The following is a 26542-nucleotide window of genomic DNA, read 5'->3' as shown; positions in this document are numbered from 1 at the left end:
TTCATCCCATTGAGTGGCGCTGTGCTCAGTAAATATTAGCCTTTATTAAGTATCCTCCACACATACAGTGATCCATAGGTATAAAGCACAGTATTAAGAAATCTGAACTGCCATTTTCAAACCTAACGGTATTTCACTTTGGTCTTATTTTTTCATTTCTAAAAAATCTGCATGAGGTTAAATTACATTAAATATTTTGATAAGAATCTTTCTGAATTGAAAACCTAAGCCTGTTATGTGGTGACATAGATAAGTATAATCATAGTAATACAAAACTTTTTTTTTGCATGACTCATGCATAATTTACAAGCACTCGATGCCAGTGGGTATCCCAGTTAGTACCTACAGTACCTATAAAGGTTTTTGAAATTATTGCTTATAGGTTACTAGAACATTCAGTTTTTCTTGTCATTCAATATAAATGGAAAGCGCTATTAAAACAGGTAAAGTAAGACTGGTTAAACTTACCACTGCTACTGCCACAGTTTTCTTTTTTAAACTGGGCAGTCTTACCAATTTGAAAGTAAATGATAGTGTTTACTGAATCATCATCTGTAATCCAGATTAGTCAGTGAGGCTATAGGTCTATTCACATGTTTTTCACAGATTTCACTTTTTTTTTTTTTTTTTTTTTACAGAGAGAGAGAGAGAGTCAGAGAGAGGGATAGACAGGGACAGAGAGAGATGAGAAGCATCAATCATCAGTTTTTCATTGCGAGACCTTAGTTGTTCATTGATTGCTTTCTCATATGTGCCTTGACCACAGGCCTTCAGCAGACGGAGTAACCCCTTGCTCCAGCCAGCGACCTTGGGTCCAAGCTGGTGAGCTTTTTGCTCAAACCATATGAACCTGCACTCAAGCTGGCGACCTCGGGGTCTCGAACCTGGGTCCTCTGCATCCCAGTCCGATGCTCTATCCACTGCGCCACCGCCTGGTCAGGCCAGATTTCACTTTTGAGTAGACCTTTATAATTGAATATTTCTTTTCTTTACCCCATTAACTATAGTATTACTTTTATTTTATAAATCACTGTATTCTCTTTTTAAAACTTTTTGATTTACTTTATTGGAGTGACATTGGTTAATAAAATTATGCAGATTTCAGGAGTACAATTCTACAATACATCAGAAATCACTGTATTCTTATATGACATGATTTGGTATGTTATTATAGTGATATGAAAAACTCAGTTACTTTCCATTCTCTACTATGCACTCAGATCTTGGTTAATTTTGGGATATAATCAAATTTTAGGGATGTAAAAAGTATAATTTGCCTAAACAAAGTTTACTTTAATGTGGTTTTTAATACAAATATTTTTATATAGACCCCAAATTAGACTTATACTTTGTAATTTCATCATGATCAGTATTCTTTCTTGCTACTATTCTGGATGAGTATAATAATTCTCTTCACTGTTAGATTTACATGTAGCAAATGGAACAAGATGACAACTCCAGCTGGGAGAAATCTTGGGCAGAAGCATATTTTGACAAAAAAGTCATATTTGAAGGAAGAAAGGGAAATGATAAGTTCCTGTTATTGTGTAATATTTATGTACATGTATTTTTTAAAATAAATTATTTCTCTCTTTCTTTCCTTCTCTCTCTTTTTCTTTTACAGAGACAGAGTGAGAATCAGAGAGAGGGATAGATAGGGTCAGACAGACAGGAACAGAAAGATATGAGAAACATCAATTGTTAGTTTTTCGTTGCGACACCTTAGCTGTTCATTGATTGCTTTCTCATGTGTGCCTTGACTGTGGGGCTACAGCAGACCGAGTAACCCCTTGCTCGATCCAGCGATCTTGGGTCCAAGCTGGTGAGCTTTGCTCAAACCATATGAGCCCGCACTTAAGCTGGCGACCTCGGGGTCTTGAACCTGGGTCCTCCACATCCCAGTCTCACACTCCATCCACTGCGCCACCGCCTGGTACAGTGGTCCTCTCACTGACCACCAATGAAAGAGGTGCCCCTTCCAGAAGTGCAGTGGGGGCCGGATAAATGGCCTCAGGGGGCTGTATTGCGGCCCGCGGGCCGTAGTTTGGGGACGCCTGATGTAGATGATCCTACACTCAAACCAGCAATTGGAACCTGGGACCACAGTGTTCCAGGTTTGCACTCTATTCACTGTGCCACCACCAGTCAGGCTTATGATAGAGTTCTTATAAAATCATATTCAAAAAATAAATGGCTCCTCTTTAAAATGCAAAATAAAAATCGGTAATATGAAGAAATTGTCAAATTAAGATAGACATTTTTTCTCAGAGATTTTTTTTTTTTTAAGTGAGAGGAGAGGAGATAGACTTCTGCATGTGCCCAACCAGAATCCATCTGGCAACCTTGTCCTGGCTGATGCTTGCATCACTGAGCTATCCTCAGTGCCTGAGGCTGACACTCAGACCAATTGAGCCACTGGATGCAAGAAGGAAAGAGGGAGAGAAGGGGAGAGGGAGGGGAAGAGAAGCAGATGGTTGCTTCTCATGTGTACCCTGACTGGTGATTGAACATGGGATGTCCACACACCAGGCCAACACTGTATTCAGTCAGCCAACTGGCCAGGGCCCAACAGTGATTTTTCTTACTCTTTGTAATTTGAAAGGAAATTAGTTTGATTTATAACATTGAACATATCTTTGATAATACGAAGAACAAAATGCTAAACATTTTATGTAGACCAACTACAAAAACTTCTCAATGGATAAACTTTCTTGAAGAAATGAGAAATATGGCGGTGAACTGAAGTTTCCAAATTTGCTGTACTTGAATTTGGAATTTGCATGGTGTTTCAGTCTAAACTGTTCAATGCTGGATTCCTGCCTGCCTACAGATGTGAAATTGACTAGTACTTAACCTTTTATGTGCCTAGTTAAGTGGAATACAGAGACTAAATGGTGAAAAGTAAATTATAGGAAATCAATTATGATAGCAAACAATCAAATACTACTATTATTCTAAAAAACAGTACTCTAATATTATTCCAAAGAATAATATTAATTTGAGGGCTGCTTTTGAAGTCCATCTTGAGTTTGTATTTCTAAAAGGTTAAAGGCCAGGGTACTAAATCAATTCTGTAAAAGAAAGAAATCTTTTAAAATTCTATGGTATCTACTATTTGTTTCTTTTAGCTTTCTAAACTATAAAACTAAGATTTCATTCTCAATAAAATTAAGCTTTAACTATAACACATAGCAACATGCTTTTAGGTATCCTACTCTAGTTTTTTCTGTATAAGATATTTTAGTGACTTTTCATTGTTTTAGAATCCATTTATAAATTCAGATCTTATAACACTGTTTCCATGTTCATATAGTCTAGTTTTTAATCCCAGTGCAGGATTTCTTAAACTTGACCAATTATCATAATCACTAGGGCATTTTAAAAAAATGTTAGGTTTTTATTCTAGACATCCTCAGTCAGAATCTTTAGGGGAAGAGCCTAGGAATTATTATTATTATTATTACTATTATTATTATTATTGTTATTATTATTTAGTGCATGCGAGAGAGACACAGAGAGAGAGATAGACCGGGACAGACAGAAAGGAAGGGAGAGAGATGAGAAGCTCAACTCATAGTTGCAGCACTCTAGCTGTTCACTGATTGCTTTCTCTTATGTGTTCTGACCTATGGGGCTCCAGCGGAGCCAGTGACGCCTTGCTATCCCATGCTCAAGCCATTGACCTTGGGGCTTTGAACCTGGGTCTTCAGTGTCCCAGGCCAGTGCTCCATCCACTGCGCCACCACCTGGTCAGTCAGGAATTTTTATTATTAATTAGTATTAGGTGATTCTCATATCAGCTACATTTGGAAAGCAATGGATAGTCCTAAGGAAGGAGTGTGATCTTCAATATCAAGCAGATTGGTTTCAGTGCTCAGATACTTTCTAACTGTAACCTAACTGTAGCTATTAGCTTTACTGAAGTTCAGTTTTCTCATCTGCATAAGGGATAATAACACCTACCTCAGCGATTAGGTGTGAAAGGCAGAAATAATATATAATGATCTGGACTCAAAGTAGTCTTTCACCAAATTATTATCACTTATTTTGATGTTTATCCCTACATGCATATTTTTTGGTTAATCTTTACTGTTTTCTTGGAAATCAGTCCAAAAGGTGACATATGCTTTCCTTTAAAACAATATTTTGAGCTCAGAATTATCTGAGCCTATATAAATCAGAATTATCTGATTGAGCATAGGAAACATTTAATCAAAAGCAGATATTACCAGCTTGGTACACAGTGGTATTCTTAGAGGCTGGCTAGGGTACTTTGGGGTTTGAGGTTCTTCTCTAAATGTCACTTTCTTTTGAATTTCACTTGTGTGGGCTTTTGCTGTCTGTTTACCTTCTTTCTGTCTAAGTCATCAGCTTTAGTTTGAAGATGAGACTACTAACTTTATTAGAACTATAAAGTAAGAGAAGTTCTGAGTGCTGGATTTAGATGTTTGAATATTAATACTTGGGTTTTAACATATTTGTGTCCTAAGAGTATTTTTTTCTTAATCTTTCATTATCAGCTGTGATATTTTCTGATAAGTAAATTTAAGAAATAATCATTACATTTTATGGTAGGTATAATGTGTGGTTCTGGATAGATAGCTATGAATGAAACACACAGTTTATCATGGACATACAGCTAATAGACAAACTATGTCTGAGAAAATTGTTGTGAAGGAGACTGATAGAATGCTGTGATTGAGAAGAATGTGATTAGGGAGAACCCCTCTGTGGAAAACATTTAGAAAGAATGAAAGACCCCTGGAGGACAGTAAAATAAGTTTGCCTTGCTTTAGAAACTGAAAGGCTACTTCTGTTTTGTGGCTAGAATATAGTAAACAAAGGGGATAGCACCTTGAAATGAGGATGGTAAGCTTATTTAGGGGCCAGAAAAAGTTATAGAGGGATTAGACTGAAACTGAGGGGGAGTGTTCAGGGGGCTATTGGAACAATCTAGATGAGACATGATAGTGACCAGGTTTAGGGCGATAGTCTTTACATAAAGGAAATACTGCAGTGCTGGCTGTAAGCCATCTAATTTCACAACTTCACTATGAGGTGTGGAAGATGTACTAGGGGCACTTTTGCCATCCCATTCTTCAGTTGTGTGTGTGTGTGTGTGTGTGTGTATTTTTATTTTTTTGCTTGTTTGTTGTTTTGTTTTGGCTTCATGAAGGGTGAGGTCAGGGAACTGTCTGGCTGCCCTTACTGTTGACTAAAGACTGTCTTGATGGCATACCTGCATTTCCTGTTCTACTACCACAGGGCAGCTAGTTTGCCAGGAGAACTGCACGTACTGGATGGAGAAGGGCTTTCCCGCAAGATCATAGATTTTGGAGTAAGGACTTTACTTTGTAAAGTGGTATCCTTTAGCTACAAGATGTGTGGTGTTTGACGATGATCTGTTTAATAGATTTGAGGAAAAGATTGTTTGTTACATCTTTACATTTAAAACTGAATTGTATATACAAGGGCCAAAATTTTCTCAGAGTCCTAGAAAAAATGATTTTTCTTAAGCTTTTTTCCATCCTATTAGTAAATGAAGTTTACTTAAGGTAGAGTTGGTTGTACTTTGGGGTAACCTGTCGTAGCTTTTGATGGTTAAGAAGTGGATGTGTGTGTATTTAATTTGACAAGCATGTATATATACATGCTTCCTGTGAGAGCTCCTTTCCTATTTTCTCTTTGATCTTGTATTATAGTTATAATGAAGTCTTTGGTTAGTCCAGTGAAGGAATTCCTATGTACCTAGTCTTCTTTCTCTGCCCCTGCTAAACTGTTCAATGATAAATATTATTTGAAATTGGTACAGTTTTACAAGGCAAAAAGCCAGAGACCCCAATTGTAGTGTGCTTAAATGATGATTAGGAGGTATTAGCAATTTAGGGCTACACTATAAACCAGTTCAACCATGTATTTTTTAAATGAACATAATTTGTCATCATTGTATTGCTCATAAGATTTATATAAGTTATATAATATTTATATAAGAATATTCTAAAATATCTATAAATTAGATATACAAAGTCTTTTTATAGTCTGGTACAAAAAATTTAAAATAGTTGAGTTAACCCAGGTGTCCATCGATAGATAAGTGGATAAAAAAGTTGCTCCTATGTAAGTTTTTCTTTTTGGTAAATTTACTGATTTTAGAGAGAGGAGAGAGAGAGGGAGAGAGAGAAAGGTGGAGGGTGGGAGAGGGAGGAGCGGGAAGCATCAACTCATGGTTACTTCTCGCATGTGCCTTGACTGGGTATGCCTGGGGTTTCAAACCAGCGACTTCAGCATTTCAGGTTGACACTTTATCTATTGCGCCACCACCACAGGTCAGGCAAGTTGTACATATATAGAGAGGCATATTACTAAGCCATTAAAAAAGGATGAAACCTTTTCATTTGTGACAACATGAATGGACCTACAGGGTATTATGCTCAGTGAAAGAAGTCAGAGAAAGACAAATACTATGTGATTTCACTTATCTGCGGAATTGAAAGAACAAAAATAAAGGAACAAACAAAACAGAAACAGACTTATAAATGCAAAAAACAAATTGATGGTTGTTGGAGGGAAGGGTGTTTGGGAGCCTGGATAAAATAGTGAAGGGTTTCAGGAGTACAGATTGGTAGTTACAAAATCATCACAGGGATGTAAAATACAGCACAGGGAATATGGTAAAAATACTATAACAACTGTGTGGTGCCAAGTGGGTATGTGAAATATCAGAGGCATCACTTTGTAAAGTATATAATTGTCTAACCACTATGCTATATACCTAAAATTAATATAAAATAATGTTAAATGTCAACTGTTACTGAAAAAAAAAAATAAAGTAGTTGAGTTGGATTAATTCAGGGATAGTCAACCTTTTTATACCTACCGCCCACTTTTGTATCTCTGTTAGTAGTAAAATTTTCTAACCACCCACTGGTTCCACAGTAATGATGATTTATAAAGTAGGGAAGTAACTTTACTTTATAAAATTTATAAAGCAGAGTTACAGCAAGTTAAAGCATATAATAAGAATTACTTACCAAGTACTTTATGTCAGATTTTCGCTAAGTTTGGCAGAATAAATCTTTATAAAACAACTTACTATAGTTAAATCTATCTTTTTATTTATACTCTGGTTGCTCCGTTACCGCCCACCATGAAAGCTGGAACGCCTACTAGTGGGCAGTAGGGACCAGGTTGACTACCACTGGATTAGTTGAATCCTTATACCAGTGGTCAGCAAACTGCGGCTCGTGAGCCACATGCGGCTCTTTGGTCCCTTGAGTGTGGCTCTTCCACAAAATACCACATGCGGGCACTACCTCGATAAGGAATGTACCTACCTATATAGTTTAAGTTTAAAAAATTTGGTTCTCAAAAGAAATTTCAATCATTGTACTGTTGATATTTGGCTCTGTTGACTAATGAGTTTGTTGACCACTGCCTTATACCCTCAGAAGTTATACTATGAAGTTTAATCAGTATACATTTATATAAGTTTACTGTTTAGCAAGTATAATTATCTGTTAATACAATCCTTGATATTAATAATATCTTAATAATTGAATTTTAGTAAAATTAATGCTAGTATATTATAGAAGTTTATAGTGATGAGAGTTATGGTGGTGTGAATATACTACATGATTTAAATAATTAAGTCTTTGATATCACTAGTTTATGAATGAGATTGTACTTTCACAGAGCCAGAGGAACCCAAACACTGAGAATTTGGTCACACAAAATTTTTAGACTTATTCTAAAACTAATATATATATTTCCAACTGCAGGGGTTCTGGTTAAACATAGTATACTTTCAGTTCTAGCCCTTCCTTCTTGAGTTAAATTGATACTCAGATGTATATTAAGCAGCCAGATTAATTTAAAGCATGATTTTTATGCATTAATATGCATTAATATTTTTAATTCTCCAAAATAGCTAAAAAGCTGATCCAGTTGAGCTCAGAGTTTAGCATTAAGAAACAAGTGCTGTTGCTGTCTGTAAAACCCCTGTTCACTGTGAATCTGAAATTTCTTTTTTCTTTATTTTTTTGTGACCAAGACAGAGAGAGAGAGACAGAGAGAGGGACAGATAGGGACAGACAAACAGGAAGGGAGAGAGATGAGAAGTATCAATTCTTCATTGCGGCTTCTTAGTTGTTCATTGATTGCTTTCTCATATGTGCCTTGACTGGGGGGCTGCAGCAGAGTGAGTGACCCCTTGCTCAAGCCAGTGACCTTGGGCTTCAAGCCAGAGATCATGAGGTCATGTCTATGATCCCACGCTCAAGCCAGCAACCCTGCGCCCAAGCTGGCAACCTTGGGGTTTCTAACCTGGATCTTCTGTATCCCAGTCCAACACTATCGCACTGTGCCACCACCTGGTCAGACTGAATCTGAAATTTCTAGTTTATATGTTCATAGGTCTTGTCACGTCTATAGGAATATAAAATTTTTTGAGTCTGTGGAGGTTGAATGTCTCAGAATCCAAAATATCCATAACTGAATTCATGATCTTTCCCCCAAATCAGCTTCAACTGCAGTTGCTATTCTCCTTTGATGGCAGATCTGGCATCCTACTTGCTTAGGTTAAAAAGTATTTAACACATCCTTGATGTCCCTCTTTGTCTTCTACTACATTCAGTCTGTTAAGAAATTAATCCATTGGCTCTATCTTCAAAGTATATTCAAAATTCAACCACTTTTTTTTACTATTGCTGTCTCTTTTGTACCTCCATACTTCTTTTCTTCTTCCTGTTTCCACTGTTTCTCAGCCTTTACAGTTCATCTGCCACAATGATCCTTTTAAAATAAAAATCAGATCATATCTATTCTGTATCAAGCCTCCCCAAATCTTTCCATCTTCAAAGTTAAAGTCCCTTTTAGTGGCCTGTAAAACCCAAACTAATGGGGTACATCATTACTTCTCTGACTCCTTTTCTACTATTCCTTCATTTGATTACCAGATCTAACCACACTAGCCTCCTCTCCAGGCATCCCCTGAGCTTCGGGATTTTGCCCTGGCTGATTACACTTTCTAGAATATTCCACTGATATCCAAATGGCTAGCTCTTTCTCCTTCTCCAAATCTTCCACAATTATCTTCTTAATGAGTCCTGCTCTCTACTTAAAATTAAAACTCATCTACCTACTCTTTATTTTGTGCTACCTTTGTCTGTCTTTTTCATAGTGCTGCTTCTATCGGGATGTGAGATGTGCCAGACTTGATTGATAAAGGGCGCAAACTTTTAACAACCTTCTCTTGCAAAAAGAAAAACTTTTTTGAGGAGAGTTAAAGTTTTGAAACTTTCTTTCTGTTTTACAGCAGCTGTCCAACCTATAAAATGTGAACCCAGTAAATCCTTGATAACTTTTTTTCTTAATAACTTTGGGATAGTATTTGATCTTTGTATGACCCTGAGGGGTTAGTTGTCTTACCTGAGGCAGATTAAACCAGAAGGGAGATTTGCTCTCTTAAGATAATATACCTAGTTTGTATATGAACCAGGATTAGGATTCGGGCATTCTGTCCCTTGTGTTTCCATCTCAGCACAGAAACTGCTTTGTGCTTTTCAGCCTTTGTCTCACCTGCCTGGATTCCTTACCCAAGTTGCTTGCCCATATATTAGCTATAAGCACTTTAATATTGCCTGGCTTTCCTGAACCCAGCACCTTTTTCTGTACCTTGTTTCCTCTACACTATCCCCCGACCTCGAAGAGGTTGGCAAAAAGTAAAAATCATTGACAGTTATCAGCAAATTTGATCATTGACAATTCTGTTTGCTAAGCTGTTTGAACATAATATTTATGAAGTCATTGAGATCTAGACATTCTTTAATTTGTCAAGTTAATCCATGGTGGAAATTAAATGATAAATTTGCCCATTTTATTAGAAGGATAATAACTATAATAGAAACATAGGAGACATTTACATTGTTTTATAATATTAAAAGCAGTTACAACATACAGGGTTTATGCCATGTACTGTTGATGCTTTCTTTATGTATATGAACTCATTTAATGAATTAGGCCAGTATTATTTCTGGTATATAAATGGGGAAACTGAGGCTCAGAAAAGGTAACTAATTTGCTCAAAGTGACACATCTAATAAATGGCAGTGTCAAGATTACATTCCAGGCAGTTGATTTCAGATTCTCTCAGAATCTGTTTGCTTAATTGCTTCTTTTAAAAGTACAAGAACCAAATGCAACAAACTTATGTGCTCTGTTATTCATAAACATAAACATAACAAAATTCTGTTGTTGGATTTTATGTACAAATATGAAAAGTTCAAAAAATTTTTTCTAGATCCATATGAGAATATTAACATTTGTTATGTATTCGTTTTAATTTTATAATTTTTAAAAGGTTTGTACTGATTTTAGCAAGAGAAGGAGGGGGGAGAACAAGAGACAGACAGGAACATTGATCTGTTCCTGTATGTGCCCTTACTGGGGATCAAACTAGCAACTTCTGTGCTTTGGATGATGCTACAGAGCTAGCCATCCAGAGCTATAATTTCTGTTTGATGAAAAAAGTTTTTTTTCTTTCAATTCTCAAATAGTTTCTCAATTTATGAAGTTTCTAGGTCAGGAGTTAAACATTTTTATTTTTATTTTTGACAGAGTCAGAGAAAGGGACAGATAGGGAAAGACAGACAGGAAGGGAGAGAGATGAGAAGCATCAGTTAGTTCTTCCTTGCGGCATTTTAGTTCATTGCTTTCTCATATGTGCCTTGACTAGGGGATACAGCAGAGCAGGTGACCCGTTGCTCAAGCCAGTGACCTTGGGCTCAAGCCAGCGACTTTGGGCTTCAAGCCAGCAACATTTGGGCTCCAGCCAGTGACCATGGGGTCATGTCTGTGATCCCACACTCAAGCCAGTGACCCTGTGCTCAAGCTGGTGATCTTGCATTCAGTCCGGATGAGCTCACTCTCAAGCTGGTGACCTCAGGGTTTTGAACTTGGGTTCTCCGCATCCCGGTCCAATGCCGTATCCACTGCGCCACCACCTGGTCAGGCAGCACTTTCTGTGCTTTCAGAAAAAGTTATTAGAGGCATTGTTCTGTAGTAGAAATTGCCCTGGGCTTGAGTTCAAGAGAGTAAGGCTCTGGCTTCAATCCTACATATTAAATAGCTATGAGACCCAAGTTACTTGCCGCTAATGCATTAATTTCTTCATCTGAAAAATAAAATGTTTGGAGTAGGGACCCTTTCTAACTCTCAGATTCTGAGATTCTACTGTTGTGGAATTAGATTTTTTTAAAAAATTTTTAAAGTCTTTATAGTATCCTTAATATATATTTAAATAAACTTAAAATCCTTAAAAATACTCTAAAATATACTTTAAAACTAGTAGACTTGAAACTTAGATATGTCAATTGAACTTATATTTCCTTATGATTAGATTAAGATTTAAAAACAATCTCCTTTAATCATCTATTTTTTCTTCAGGTTTAATCTGTTTACCAATTATAATGAAAAACAAAGATTATTTAAAAAATTTGGAAGTAGCATTTCCCAGTGAAGCAGAAAATAAATCGTCTGTAATCACCAAAAGGCATCAATCATTTAATATTTTGGTTTATTTATTCTAGTCCTTAATTTTTTAATTTTATTTTTTTATTAAGTGGGAGGCGGGAGGCAGAGAGACTCCTGCATGTGCCCCAAATGGGACTCACCGGGCAAGCTCCCTTGGGACAATGCTCTACCCATCTGGGGTGTTGCTTCGTTGCTCAGCAACCAAGCTATTTCAGTGCCTGAGGCAAGGCCATGGAGCCTTCCTTAGCACCCAGGGCTAACTTGCTTAAACTATTTGAGCCCTGGCTGTGGGAGGAGAAGAGAGATAGAGAGCGGTGGAGAACAAGATGGTTGCTTCTCCTGTGTGCCCTGAATGGGAATCGAACCTGGGATTTCCATACGCTGGGATTGACGTTCTACTGCTGAGTCAACCGGCCAGGATCCCTAGTCCTTATTAAAAGTTTTTTTCTAGAAATTCTTTGTTTCATTTTAAATAGTAATATATATTGTTATAGAAATTTTGGGAAACATGAAAATGCAAAAAATGAAGTATCCATAATCATATTGCCTATGGTTAACCAGTGTTAACATTTTGATGAATTAACTTTTTTCTCTTTCTCTCTCTGTATATAATTTTTTTTTTTTTTTTTTTACAGGGACAGAGAGAGAGTCAGAGAGAGGGATAGATAGGGACAGACAGGCAGGAACGGAGAGAGATGAGAAGCATCAAGCATCAGTTTTTCGCTGCAACACCTTAGTTTTCATTGATTGCTTTCTCATATGTGCCTTGCCCGCAGGCCTTCAGCAGACCGAGTAACCCCTTGCTCAAGCCAGCGACCTTGGGCCCAAGCTGGTGAGCTTTTTGCTCAAGCCAGATGAGCCTGCGCTCAAGCTGGTGACCTCGGGATCTTGAACCTGAGTCCTCGGCATCCCAGTCCGATGCTCTATCCACTGCACCATTGCCTGGACAGGCTGTGTATATATAATAAATATTTTTATTAAAACAATTGAGACCATACTTATAAAATACTTTGTATTCTACATTTTCCATTTAACATATTGGGAATATATGCCAGTATCATTATGGTTTCTTAAAAAGTATGAAATATTAGACTCTATTAGATTTCAAACAACAGAACTACCAAGGGTGCCTTAAGCAGTGGAAGTTTATTGTAAGAATGCATGGAGACTAAGGAAGACGGGAATCTTTGCCATTGTGCAGCCAGGCTTCAGTGACACTAGAATACTATTGTTTTGGATATAGTGCAGCTCTGGTGATTATTCTGTCATTTTTCTCAGCAGTATATGTCCTTTGCTCCTGGTCTAGTTGTCTGTCAGAGTGACTTACCTACTTTCAGTTCCAGCTTCTACTGTTACCGTGTGAATTGGCAGACTACTTTTCCCCTTTATCTTATAGTTTCTGCTTACTATTGGCTTCAGCTTAGTCTTGATTGCTGCTTATTTATGGCTTTACCATACCTTGGCTTCAGTTAAACTTCATGTTACCATCTATTGTTTCTTATTTTCAGATACCTCAAGAAAGAGTGTGAGATTGAATTATTTAATGTCCAAGTTGGGTAGGGTTGTTGAGCCCTGCCATCCTATATACTGCTGTTCCTAAAGCAGATGCCCATTTGTCTTCTAATTTGCCAGAGCATGGGGAACTGCTAGACATTCAGAGTCACAGGTTATTTTATACTTCACATTGTTTTAAGCTGTGTAGTATCTTTTCAGATTGATGTATTATGATTAGTTTTATACAACTGTAGGACATTTCCATTGTTCTAAAACTTTCACTGTTAAAATAAATAGCATTGAAACTTGGAAGCAAGAAAAATAATTACAGAACAAAGCAGGTTGAAACTGTCAGATTCTTGCAGGTCTGCATTTAAAAGTCAAAATTTACCATGAATTCAAAATATATTTTAATTCAAAATAATAATGCATTAGTGAATTATAAGAGACATTAAAATGAAGCATACAAGGAACATAGAAGAAATAAAAATGGAAATGAAAAGGTCTGGGCTTGAAGTATAGAAAAGGTTGAAATGCATTCAGGAAAACTATTGATTGGTGATCCTAAAATTCCCTGTTTACTTATTATAAAATAGTTAATAACAATAAAAGATTCAAATAGAAAAGGATTATGATGATGTATATTATGAAAATACAGTTAGGGTATTTACTTAGCCTCTAACTGCTTACAAAAATTAAGGGATCGAGGAATGTGCAGATACTCCAGTACTTTCAGCTTTTTGTACAGTGCATTTTCACCAATGAAATAAAAGTTGGTTTTGCATCTCATTTGCATAATAGAACAACTTTCTTTGACTTGTTTGCTTTTCTGATGTTCTTGTTTAATAAAAAAAATCAAATGCTTCTTTATCGCTTCATATTCATTTTGAAATATCCCCTAATTTTTTGTGAGCAGTATACTTACTATATACATCTGAAAAGAAGATTCTGTTTTAAGAAACAACAAATGAAGTGAAATGTCTTTAATATTCCCTTACCAAAATAACACTGTGGAATACTTGATTCTTCATAAATTTTTTTTTTTTTTTTTGTATATTTCTGAAGCTGGAAACGGGGAGAGACAGTCAGACAGACTCCCGCATGTGCCTGACCGGGATCCACCCGGCACGCCCACCAGGGGCGATGCTCTGCCCACCAGGGGGCGATGCTCTGCCCCTCCAGGGGGTCGCTCTGCCACAACCAGACCAGAGCCACTCTAGCGCCTGGGGCAGAGGCCAAGGAGCCATCCCCAGCGCCCGGGCCATCTTTGCTCCAGTGGAGCCTTGGCTGCGGGAGGGGAAGAGAGAGACAGAGAGGAAGGAGGGGGGGGTGGAGAAGCAAATGGGCGCTTCTCCTATGTGCCCTGGCCAGGAATCGAACCTGGGTCCCCTGCACGCCAGGCCGACGCTCTACCACTGAGCCAACCGGCCAGGGCCTGATTCTTCATAAATTTATCTGTGCTACTGAAATTATTTTCTTCTGATATGTTTCTTCAAGTAGAATTACTGGGTCAAAGAGTGTGAATTTTTAAAAAAAGACTATACATTATTGATTGTATCTTTGAAGACTATCAGTTTGTAAGTTTTTCTTCTTTACAAGTGAGGTAATGGTATATGTACTCTTTCGTATTTTCTTTTTACTTGATATATGTATTTTTTATGTTATTTGTAAACTTCATTTTTAATAATTATCTAATCTGTTATATGAAGATATTATAGTTTACTTAACATTCATGTTATGATTTTGTGTATTTATCATTTTGAGGAATTTATACATTTTTTTTTAAGTAAAAGAGAGAGACAGACAGAAAGTAGAGAGATAAGAAAAATCAACTTGCAGTTGCAGTATTTTAGTTCATTGATTGCTTCTCATATGTGCCTTGACCAGGGTGCTGTAGCCGAGCCTGTGCCTCCTCCTGCTCAAGGCAGTGACCTTTGGGCTCAAGACAGTAATCATGGGATCATGTCAATGATCTGCACTCAAGTTGACAACCTTGGGATTTCAAACCTGGGACCTCAGTGTGTCAGGTTGACAATCCACTGTGCCACCATGAATCAGGCTAGGCATATATTTTTATTTACATTCCAAATTATTTTTTAGGCTAGATTCCTAAAAGGGAAGTTACTGTGACAAAGGAATAAATGTTAAAACCAAATTGATTTTTGAAATGGTTGTAATAGTTTATAGGTTTATTGAGAATGCATAATACCTTAAAATTTTCATACCAACAAAAGTTTTTTTGTTTTATATATTAGTCTTTGCATTAACTGAATTAAGATGCCACCCACCTCAAATCACATCTTTTAAAATTAAGTGCTACTTCCAGCCTTTTGGGTTAATAATGGTAAACTGTTAGGTTTGAAGAGAGTTCGGCTTCTGTTGCTCTTTCAAGGATATCAAATCAACATTTTATGAGATGAAACTTGGCCTTTCTAATATTGTCCAGGGCTAATCATACTTTGATTTAGAAAAAAGTAAGTTACTTTTACCAGATTTGAAAACCTTAAAGCTGCATAATGGATAAAAGGAGTAATTTGTGATGTTGTCAAGATCATTTCATTGCTAACAAACCTCACCTCTGGCCAAACTTAAACAAACCAACAAACACTCCAAAACATAACTAAGTAGTATTAAAACTAAGTAACTTACATCACATTAAAACCATTAAAGGTAACATTTTGTAGTTAATATTAACAAACATGAAGTGTGGCCTTTCTTGTCCTTTTAATAGAATGAGATGATTTTATAAAACTTTTATCTGGCCCTGGCCGGTTGGCTCAGCGGTAGAGCGTCGGCCTGGCGTGCGGGGGACCCGGGTTCGATTCCCAGCCAGGGCACATGGGAGAAGCGCCCATTTGCTTCTCCACCCCTCCGCCGCGCTTTCCTCTCTGTCTCTCTCTTCCCCTCCCGCAACCAAGGCTCCATTGGAGCAAAGATGGCCCGGGCGCTGGGGATGGCTCTGTGGCCTCTGCCTCAGGCGCTAGAGTGGCTCTGGTCGCAATATGGCGACGCCCAGGATGGGCAGAGCATCGCCCCCTGGTGGGCAGAGCGTCGCCCCTGGTGGGCGTGCCGGGTGGATCCCGGTCGGGCACATGCGGGAGTCTGTCTGACTGTCTCTCCCTGTTTCCAGCTTCAGAAAAATGATAAAAAAAAAAAAAAAACAAACAAAAAAAACTTTTATCTGATAATATTGCTTTGGTTAACCTAGAATTTTTTTTAAAAAAGGGCCTTTAGAAGTGTCTGACCCATAATGGTGAAGTGAATAGAGTATCAACCTGGAATACTGAAGTCTCAGGTTCAAAATACCGAGATTACCTGCTTGTGCTTGGGCTCATCTGACTTGAGTGCAGGCTCCCCAGCTTGAGTGCTAAGTTGCCGGCTTGAGCGTGGGACTATTAACCTGATCTCATGGTCGTTGGCTTGAAGCCCAGAGTTGCTGGTCTGAGCCTAAGGTCACTAGCTTGAAGCCCAAGGTTGCTGGTTTGAAGCCCAAGGTTGTTGGCTTGAGAAAGGGGTCACTGACTTGGCTTGAGGCACCCCACACCCCCATTAAAGCATGTAAGAAGAGTAATCAGTGAGCAGTTAAAGTGGTATGAGTTGATGCTTCTCTTCTCTCTCCTTTCCTGTCTGTCTCTCCCCCACTCTCCCCACCTCTAGTAAAAGAAAAAAGAAAAAAGAAAGAAAGAAAATAACGGGCTTTAGAAGAAATGAAAGACATAGCAAAGGAGCTATTTTCTGTCTGTAAGACATTCTCCACGTTGATACTCAAGCTCTTTGCTAGGAGAAAGCAGTGTATGAAGGAGAACTTGCTGAAAAGAACTGTTTTCAATTATTGTTGAATGCAGTATCATCAGTGAACAAATACTGATTAAAACCTGGATTATAGTAGTTCAAATAATAAATGGGAGGTGAGATAAAGATAGTATAAAAGTAGAGGACTCTGAAGACATGGATAAGGAAGGAAAAGATATGAATGCCATCATATATTTGAGGGAGAAGAAAATAGGTGTGCAGATTCTCAGGCTTGGCGGATTTATGGGTTTGTAAGTTATGCATAAGGAGCCAGAAGAGAAGGAGAAATACAGTGGATTTCAGAGGAGACTGGAGGAGTTGCAACCAGGAATAAATGGCTAGCTTTGGGAAGCTTGCCTTTATTGAGAAAGATGGTAAAGATACTGAAGACATAGGTAAATCTAAAAATGAAAGGGAGAGAAGGCAAAGCAGTTTATGTTCAATGGTCTTTTTTCTTTGATTAGAATTAAGGACTGTGGTTATCTGGAAAAATAAGGGTTATGAGGTAAGGTTGAACACATAGAGCAGGGGTCTCAAACTCAACTCAGCATGTGGGCCGCAGAGCAAGATCACAGCTGTTCGGCAGGCCGCACTAGGTCTACAAAAGGCAACTGTTACGCAACACTTTTCTTGAACTTCGCATGCGGCCTGCGGGCTGCGAGTTTGAGATCCCTGACATAGAGGAACAACAACTATGGAGTATGGAAAAGGGAGCCAATTAGGAATGAATAAAGATAATTATAATGTTAATCTAATTGACCTTAGATAATGTTTTTATAATAGTTATGTGGTTGTTTTTTTTATAACTCCAGGCAATGGGAAATGAAGAAAAAAACACTTCAATTGAATTGGATTGACAAGAGACACTCTAGAGATGCAGAAAATAAAGGGTGTTTGTTGGAGTATGGTCAAAACGATTGACTGTAGTTCTGGCAGATAGGAAGGAAGGGAATCATAAGGAGCTGATATCCAATGGAAAGACAAGGAGGAGTGGTAAGCAGGAGGATACAAAAACAAAAAAAAAAGCAGGAGGATAAAAAAAAAATTGGTAAGGGTGGGGGAAGTGAAATGGTTGATGGTAGTGGTAAGAGGGGAATTGTACAGTTCAGAATTTTGCAGGTGATACCTTCCTAAGTGATGAAGTAATCAGACTATTTTAGAATGAATGGGTTACTGAATTAAATAGAGGTGAAATTCCTCAGAATAGGTGAGGTCAGATGATCACTTAGGTTCTGGTGCTGAATATTGAACTAATTGGGATGAAGACAAGAGTCATGGCAGAGAGAAAAGCTAACATGGGTGTCTGTGTCCTTAGAGAGTGTGAAGGTGTGCAGAAAAGAGTTAACAGCAGTCTTGAGACTGCTATTCTTAGTGTTGCTTGCGGTGTTGGCTTTTGGCTGGTGTGTGGGAACTTGGAATTTGGGAGGGTTCTCAGTATTCCCAGAATTGATAAGAATGGCTCATTGTGCCTAAACTGTGCAATGTGGTTTATACTGAATACCTGCTTTCCTTCTGGGAGTCTGGAATTTTGGTACATGATAAGTAGAGGGTGTCTATGTGACCAAAGCCTTGGGCATTGAGTAATGAGCTTTCTGGGTAGACAACATTGTATGTGTGTTGTTGAAACTAATTGCTGGGGAAATTAAGCACATCCTGTATGTCTTCACTGAGAAGAGATCCTTGCAAGCTTGCTTCTGGTTTCCTCTGGACTTTGTCCCATGTGTTTTTTTCTTTTGTTGCTTTTGTTTTGTCTCCTTTTACTATAATGAATCTAGTGGTGATTACAAGTAAATGTTGAATCCTGTGAGTCCTCTAATCCTGTAAGTCTCATTATTGAAACTGAGATTGGTTTTGTGGACTCCTAACACAGAAGGAGGGACCTGGAAAGCTGAAAATGACAGTTGGGACATGGAACAGTGTGGTATAATCTGACTTCATGGGCATCAGAGGAAGAGAGAACAATGATATGGAAGACTGCAATGAGGAATTAGTGAAATGAGACATTTTTCTGGTTTGAAAATTGATTAATTTATTCAACAAATATTTATTGAGTATTTATGTCTGGCATTGGGCCAGATATTTGAGGTATAAAGATAATTATGATACCATACCTCCCCATAAACAACTCATTGTTTATCAGGGTAGGGAGTTAGGCTTGTTGACATAATTATAAGAAGATGTGGTAAAGACTGTACAAGAGAGAAATGTAATCAAGTAGTATGGGAACATGGGAAATGGAATTCCTTTTGTTTATATAGTACTGGTTAACATTCAGACTCATTATTTTTTTTTTAATAGAGCAAGACTTTTCAAGGAAAACAACTTATACCATTTGTTGTCAAAATAAAATTCCAGCTTTCAGAGGAAGATTATGAATTTTGGAAAAGATGTATCTGCTACTATGAGCGTGGTAGCTTCCCAATTCTTAAAGACCTTTTTGATGAGATCAGTGACCATATTAATGAATGTGATGATTCTAATATCCCAAAATGAAGCCTATCAGCATTTGATAAATAAATGTATGAGTTATAAGATTAGATCTGGGTAAAAAAAATTATTCAAAATATAAGATATGCCAATGGATTTTAATTTAGCAGACTATTAAAAGTTTATTGATAGACTTTCAGTTTCCTCCTTGCAAAAATCTGAGAGCTACCACTTGCCAAGTTTTGGTATAGCATCAAAGAAAAATGTAGACAATTTTTCAACTACATATCTGGTAAGGCCAAATTTTCTTCATAAACTTCAACCAAAAGAACATATCACAGATTGAATGCAGGAGATGTGAGAATTCAGCTTTGTCCCATTGTCAGATATTAAGTGGATATGCAAAAATGTAAAATAATACTTTCCTCACTAAAGAATTTTGTGTTGAAAAATAATTCACATAAAATATTTTTGTTAGCATATATACTGGGCTCATTTATGAATAAATTTTAAAATGTTTTAGATTTCTTAGTTCTAATCCAAAATATCAATAATGTAACCTCTTAAACTGAAACCATCATTGAATTCCTTAAGAATTTAAAAGAGCCTGACCCAGGCGGTGGTGCAATGGATAGAGCATCGGACTGGGATGCGGAGGACCCAGGTTCGAGACCCCGAGGTTGCCAGCTGGAGCGTGAGCTCATCTGGTTTGAGCATAGCTCACCAGCTTGGACTCAAGATCACTGGCTCGAGCAAGGGGTTACTCAGTCTGCTGTAGCCCCACGGTCAAGGCACATATGAGAAAGCAATCAATGAACAACTAAGGTGTTGCAACGAAAAACTGATAATTGATGCTTCTCATCTCTCTCCATTCCTGTCTGTCTGTCCCTATCTATCCCTCTCTCTGACTCTCTCTCTGTCTCTGTAAAAAAAAAAAAAAAAAAGAATTTAAAAGAGTAAAGAGGCCCTGACACCAACTGTTTAAACAAACCCTGTATCAAGAGTACTATATTCCAAATAGAGATGAGGAAAGGGTGCCTGGTTATCATTGCCCATTCTGCCCATAGTCATGTAGTACTTCATTTGAATATTAAGTCTTATTTAGAGATTGTTAAAAACAAAAGCAAATTGCTGTTGGAGTTCACTGCTGTGGGCTGGGGAGACTCCAAGGCTTCGACAGCAGCATCTTCCAGGCATTCTTGTTTAGCTGGTGTGAAACACAAGCAAGGGGGAACAGAAAAGTCTTTTTTTTTTTTTTTTTTTTTTAACAAGGTGAGAAGCACTTTATTGGTTTTTTTTTTGTTTTAATTTATTTATTTATTCATTTTTTAGAGAGGAGAGGGAGATACAGAGAGGGAAAGAGAGAGAGACAGAAAGAAGTGGGGAGGAGCTGGAAGCATCAACTCCCGTATGTGCCTTGACCAGGCAAGCCCAGGGTTTTGAACCAGCAACCTCAGCATTTCCAGATCGACGCTTTATTCACTGCGCCACCACAGGTCAGGCCAGAAAAGTCTTAAGCACCAAATCAAGTTAATGGCTGCTAGAAAAGCTGAGCACTCTCATCTAGTGTAAATCATGTTTCTGGTAATCTTTCCTGGGACATTATTTTGGGGGTGAGATGAAGGAAGAGGACAATTACTGTCTGTTCCTAAGGTACAACTTAACAAACTGTATGACTGAAGAGGAACTGAGTGCCAAAAGAATATCCTTGCAACTACCAGTTCTTGGAAAAATCACGAACTACCAGCTTGACTTAAAAGCTTTGCCTGCAGGAACAGCAGGGCAGTTAGCACAGCCACTCAGCCAATAAGGATGTATCTGGATTCTGGAAAGGAAGAAGATTAGGGTTTAAACTCATTACTGGACTACTCTCTCCAATTTACATATTACCTAGCAAACTATAGTTTGATAAAATAATTTGTTTTAAACATTTAATTGCAGGGAATATAAGGAAGACGTTTCTTTTTGGAAGACTTGGATGTATCTAGTTGTTGCTTTTCTAAAAAAATTCAAAGACCAGTTGGAAGGAGATGGTTAATTGCAATAATAAACCTGGTTGAAATAGAAACTTGATTGAAGGAGAAGACCTACAGACCAAGGGAGATAACATAAGAGAAGGATATTTATAATTGAGATGGTTGATTACTCAAAGACTTGTTAAATGACATATTTTCTAAGGGAAATAGATGAAAAGGAGTACATTATCTAGAGACCTCACTCAGTGCTACCAGCAAGGACTTTACACCCCTTCCTCATGGGAAGACCTTTAAGGTTGGAGGTGAGTATCTGTAGGTGCTTTTCAAGTAGAACCCATATTGCTCCAAGGCCCCCACATTCACAGAAAATTAGATTTAGCTCAGTCTTTGAATTTTAGAAACAGAATGGCATTAATTCCAGAATTACATTAAGTAGTAATGGTTGTCAGTTTATATTTGGTGTGAAAAGAACTTGGGCTAGGACCTAGGTAGCTGTATTGTAATCTTTTTCATAAATAGTATCCATTGTTTTTAAAGATAGATTAATATTATTTCAGTGCTATTTTTACATAATATATGAAAGTACGTACTTAAGATGATGAAATGCTTTCAAATGCCACCATCCACATATAGGAAATTATACAAAAACCACAACATGACTCACAGAAGTGTTTTTATTGACTTGCACAGTGTTTTAAAGGAGGGAAATGCTGCATAGAAATCTAATTTTCCACTTTCTCTTGGGAAAATAAAATCATGCAGTCTGTCAAAGGTGGCTCTGCATTCTGAATTGACAATAATCACTTGGACCTGGTCTCTTTCTTTCTCTCTGTATGCCCTCTACCTGGCCAGACTCTACCAATCCTGTTGCCTTCAAACAGCCCACCTCATTCATTGGATTTTCCCTGTCCAGCTCCAGTGGTGGAATTAGAAATCCTTACCCTAGCTGGATTAGCTCAGTTGATTAGAGCATTTGCCTGATACACCAAGGTTGTGGGTTTGCTCCCTGGTCAGGGCACATAAAAGAAGCAACCAATGAACGCATAAATAAGTGGAATGACATAATTTTTTCTCTCTCTCCCTCCTTCCTTTTCTTTTTTTTCCTCTCTCTAAAATCAAAAACTTTTTTTTTAAATTTGTAACCTGGCCAGTTGTTTAATACAGAATATTTTAGGGGATTCCTCTTACCAGTGCTAGCTTCCCAATGTGCAGTATTTTATATTTAAGAGTTGTAAAGACAGTGAATCTTGAGGGTTCTCATGATAAAGAAAAATGTTATTGTAACTATATGGGGTGATGTTAACAAAATTCATTGTGACTGTCATTTCATATATATACATGTGTCAAACCATTATGTTGTACACCTTAAAGTAATAGAATATTATGTCAATTATATCTTAATAAAACTGGGAAAAATTTTGACTCCAGGATCTAACAAAAATCATATTTAAGAATCTCAATTTTTAGTTCCAGGGTGATCTGTTATTGCCAGTGTGTCTTGAGTATTTTATTCTTTCATAATAACATACTGTGAAGAAATAGTCATGTGCCCAGTCAATTCTCATGATCTTGGCAGACATTTAAATGCTTAGAGAGATATTAAAACGTACTACCTCGGTTTCATTTCTTTGGTGGTATATATAGCAAATTTATTAAAATTTGAAAATATAAGTAGCTAGGCCAACTACCACATTGTTCCAGGTGTTTTTAGCATTCTTTAGCTGTAATAGCAGTGCTGATCTCAGAAAGTGCTAACTAATCAGTTTGCATTTTAGACATGCTACTGCTATACTGAGTGTTAAGAAATGCTCTTGACTTAAAGTGTAATTAATAGCAATTTTAGTTTTCTGTTACTTAGTTGGAAGAACCTTAGTAATTTGACAAAATTGAACATTGTGGGTTTTTGTTGTTGTTGTTGTTGTTGTTTTTGTATTTTTCCAAAGTTGGAAATGGGGAGGCAGTCAGACAGACTCCCGCATGCGCCCGACTGGGATCCACCAGGCATGCCCACCAGGGGGCGATGCTCTGCCCATCCAGGGCGTCACTCTGTTGCAACCAGAGCCACTCTAGCGCCTGAGGCAGAGGCCACAGAGCCATCCTCAGCGCCTGGGCCAACTTTGCTCCAATGGAGCCTTGGCTGTGGGAGGGGAAGAGAGAGACAGAGAGGAAGGAGAGGGGGAGGGGTGGAGAAGCAGATGGGCGCTTCTCCTGTGTGCCCTGGCCAGGGATCCAACCCGGGACTCCTGCACACCAGGCCGACGCTCTACCGCTGAGCCAACCGGCCAGGTCCTGTGTTGTTTTTCATTACATTAATATTTGGCTAGCAAAGATAACCCCCAAAAGTCATACTCAGCCTTTTATTATAAAAGTTTTGATTCAGCTGCTAAAATTGCTAGTTACATTTCATAAATTGCTGATTATATTTTTTTGTCTCAAACTTCTGTTGTTTTTCTGTAGTATATGAAATTGTAGTCTATTTCCTTCACCTTTTGATTAAAGCACATAGTCTATTTTGTGCAGCAAGGACATGGAATAACATATTTTTCTCTCTCTTTTAAATAGATTTGGACTGAGCAACAAATTTGAATCAGAATTCCCTTCTTCATTAACTGGAAAAGTGAGTATCTCTTAATTATTTAGATACTATTTATATGCCTCAAAACTAAAGTCTTTTCTTAACAAATTAGGAAAAATTTTATGCTAATGATATATGTTTATTGATTATTAATGTTGCAGTGTTGTTATTTCTTAAATTTTTTTCTTTAGGTAGCTCCTGAAGAATTTAAAGCCAGCATCAACAGAGTTAACAGTTGTCTTAAGAAGAACCTTCCTGTTAATGTACGTTGGCTACTTTGTGGCTGCCTTTGTTGCTGCTGCACATTAGGTTGCAGTATGTGGCCAGTTATTTGTCTCAGTAAAAGAGTAAGTTGAATTATATATTTTAATTTAAATTTAGAAATAGACAAGCAAATAGTCTTGCATTTATCTATTTTTGTTTTTTTGTATTGAATGAGTCACTATCCTGAATACTGTACAAAAATAATCTGATCCAGTAGTGATAAATTAAATTATGGTATGTCCACATGCTGTTTATATTAAATAACCATCTAAAAATTATATTTACCATTTTTATGTCGTAGGAAATTACTTGAGAGTGGTGTAGAATACAGCATTCTCTCTGTACACATATTGATGGTGGGATAAAATAGTTTGGTGGTGTAAAATACAGTGATCTCTATATTGGTTCCTCAATTTTTATTGTGAAATAAGTTATATTTCTACTAAAAATATTTTTAAATTAGTACTTCTCTGTTGATAATGCCAATGGCACCCTGTAGTTTTCATCAGGTCATCTCCATACCATAGAGTTTTCCTTTTATAAATTTTTGGTTGTTATTGGATTCATAATTGAATTTGCAGCTTTCATAGTTTTAGATCCCCTCACTCCTTTCAACTCTTTGGGTGTTTGCATCGTTTTAATAAACTGCTTATTTCACTTGTTGGATAATATTCTATCATTTAACCCAAAGAATCATTTGAGATCCTTTGTTATTTTACTTTTTAGAAAAGTTTTTGTTAACCTTGACTGATTATCTCAGAGGGTTAGAACGTTGTCCTGAAACACCAAGGTTGCAGGTTTTATTCCCAGTTCGGGCACAGACAGGAAGTGACTGGTGAATGCGTACAACAAATGAATGCTCTCTTTTTCTCTCCTTCACCGTCTGTTCCATTCTCTGCCTCTCAAAAAGCAATCAATAGCCTAACCAGGCGGTGGCACAGTGGATAGAGCGTCCGACTGGGTTGCGGAAGACCCAGGTTTGAGACCCCAAGGTCGCCAGCTTGAGCAAAGGCTCATCTGGTTTGAGCAAAAGCTCACCAGCTTGAGCCCAAGGTTGCTGCCTCGAGCAAGGGGTTATTCAATCTGCTGAAGGCCCGTGGTCAAGGCACATATGAGAAAGCAATCAGTGAACAACTAAGGTGTTGCAACGCGCAACGAAAAACTAATGATTGATGCTTCTCATCTCTCCGTTCCTGTCTGTCTGTCCCTGTCTCCCTCTCTCTGTAAAAAAAAACAAACTAATGTTGGTCTAGAAAACAGAGTTATAAAAAAAAAGCAATCAATAAAAAAAATTTTTGTTGAATTTATTGGGATGACATTGGTTAATAAAATTATGAAGTTTTCAAGTGTACAATTCTATAATACATCATCTGTACATTGTATTGTGTGTCACCACCCAAAGTCAAGTCTCCTTCAATCTCCATTATCCCCCCCTTTACCTTCTACCTTTCCCCAAACCCCTTTCCCTCCGGCAGTCATCATACTGCTCTCTGCATTTATGAGGTTTTTTATTATACTATTTTCTTCTTTGCTTAATGCCTTTACCTTTTTCACTCAACCCCAACCCCCCTTCCCTCTGACAGCCGTCAGTCTTTTCTCTGTATATATGAGTCTGTTTCTGTTTTGTTAGTTTATTTTGTTCGTTACGTTCCACATATAAGTGAAATCGTATGGTACTTGTCTTTCTCTGACTGACTTATTTCACTTAGCATAATGTCCTCCAGTTCCATCCGTGCTGTCTCAAAAGGTAAGAGTTCTTTCCTTTTTACAGCCACGTGGTGTTACATTGTGCAAGTGCATCACAGCTTTTTTATCTACTTATTTGAGATCTTCTTTTTTCTTTTTTTAATGAGTAAACAAGATACTGCCATGTGTGCACAGTATAGGATTTAGAAAACAAAAGTAAACTTCATATTCTTCTCTACCCATTTTTAGTAACTTAAGATAACTTTTCAAATGTTTTTATTAAACTTTATTTGAGACATAAGGTAGATTGATATTTTTAGGCTTTTCCCATTTGTAGTTTCAGAAAGTACATTTTATTTAACATTTTAATATTTAATTTAAGGTCTTGGTATATATGTGGCTATATGGAATGTTTATTTGATAGATTTAATTTTATATGGACTATACAATCTAGTGAGCATAAGCAAATATTACTGCTTTAAAAAAATAGAACTTATTCTCAGTGGTTGATCAGTTTACTCCCTCTAAACCTCAGTTTTACCTAACATAGAGTTAATATCTTCCTTGCAGGGTTGTTTTAAGAATTTGAGTAAGTGCATGTGGGGTACTTAGAATAGTATTATATTTTGCCTATAGTAGGTGCTTAGTGAATGGCAGTTGCTATGATCACTTTAGTAGTATTCTTCCCACTATGTCCTGCTAACTACTGTATCCCCAGTGCCTCTCACAGTGCCTCACATCAATTCTGTGTTCACTAAATATTTGTTAAATGAATGTACTTTTTGGCTTTTGAAATCTT

The 26542-nt window shown here is 37.4% G+C and overlaps 1 protein-coding gene across 2 annotated transcripts in view; it reads left to right on the top strand.

Annotated features, from left to right (window-relative positions):
- Positions 1–26542, top strand: part of CHIC2 (cysteine rich hydrophobic domain 2) — a 45318-nt gene that overhangs the window by 2655 nt on the left and 16121 nt on the right. The window contains exons 2-3 of one of the 2 annotated variants that reach the window (XM_066385790.1): positions 23781–23835; positions 23985–24056. In XM_066385790.1, coding sequence (XP_066241887.1) covers positions 23781–23835; positions 23985–24056 — 127 coding nt within the window. Of the gene's footprint in view, positions 1–23780; positions 23836–23984; positions 24141–26542 lie in introns of both variants that reach the window. The other variant, XM_066385789.1, reaches the window with a different exon arrangement.

Source organism: Saccopteryx leptura, chromosome 5, assembly GCF_036850995.1.
Source record: "Saccopteryx leptura isolate mSacLep1 chromosome 5, mSacLep1_pri_phased_curated, whole genome shotgun sequence".
Lineage (NCBI taxonomy): Eukaryota > Metazoa > Chordata > Mammalia > Chiroptera > Emballonuridae > Saccopteryx > Saccopteryx leptura.
This window is presented reverse-complemented; position numbering and strand designations above follow the sequence as displayed.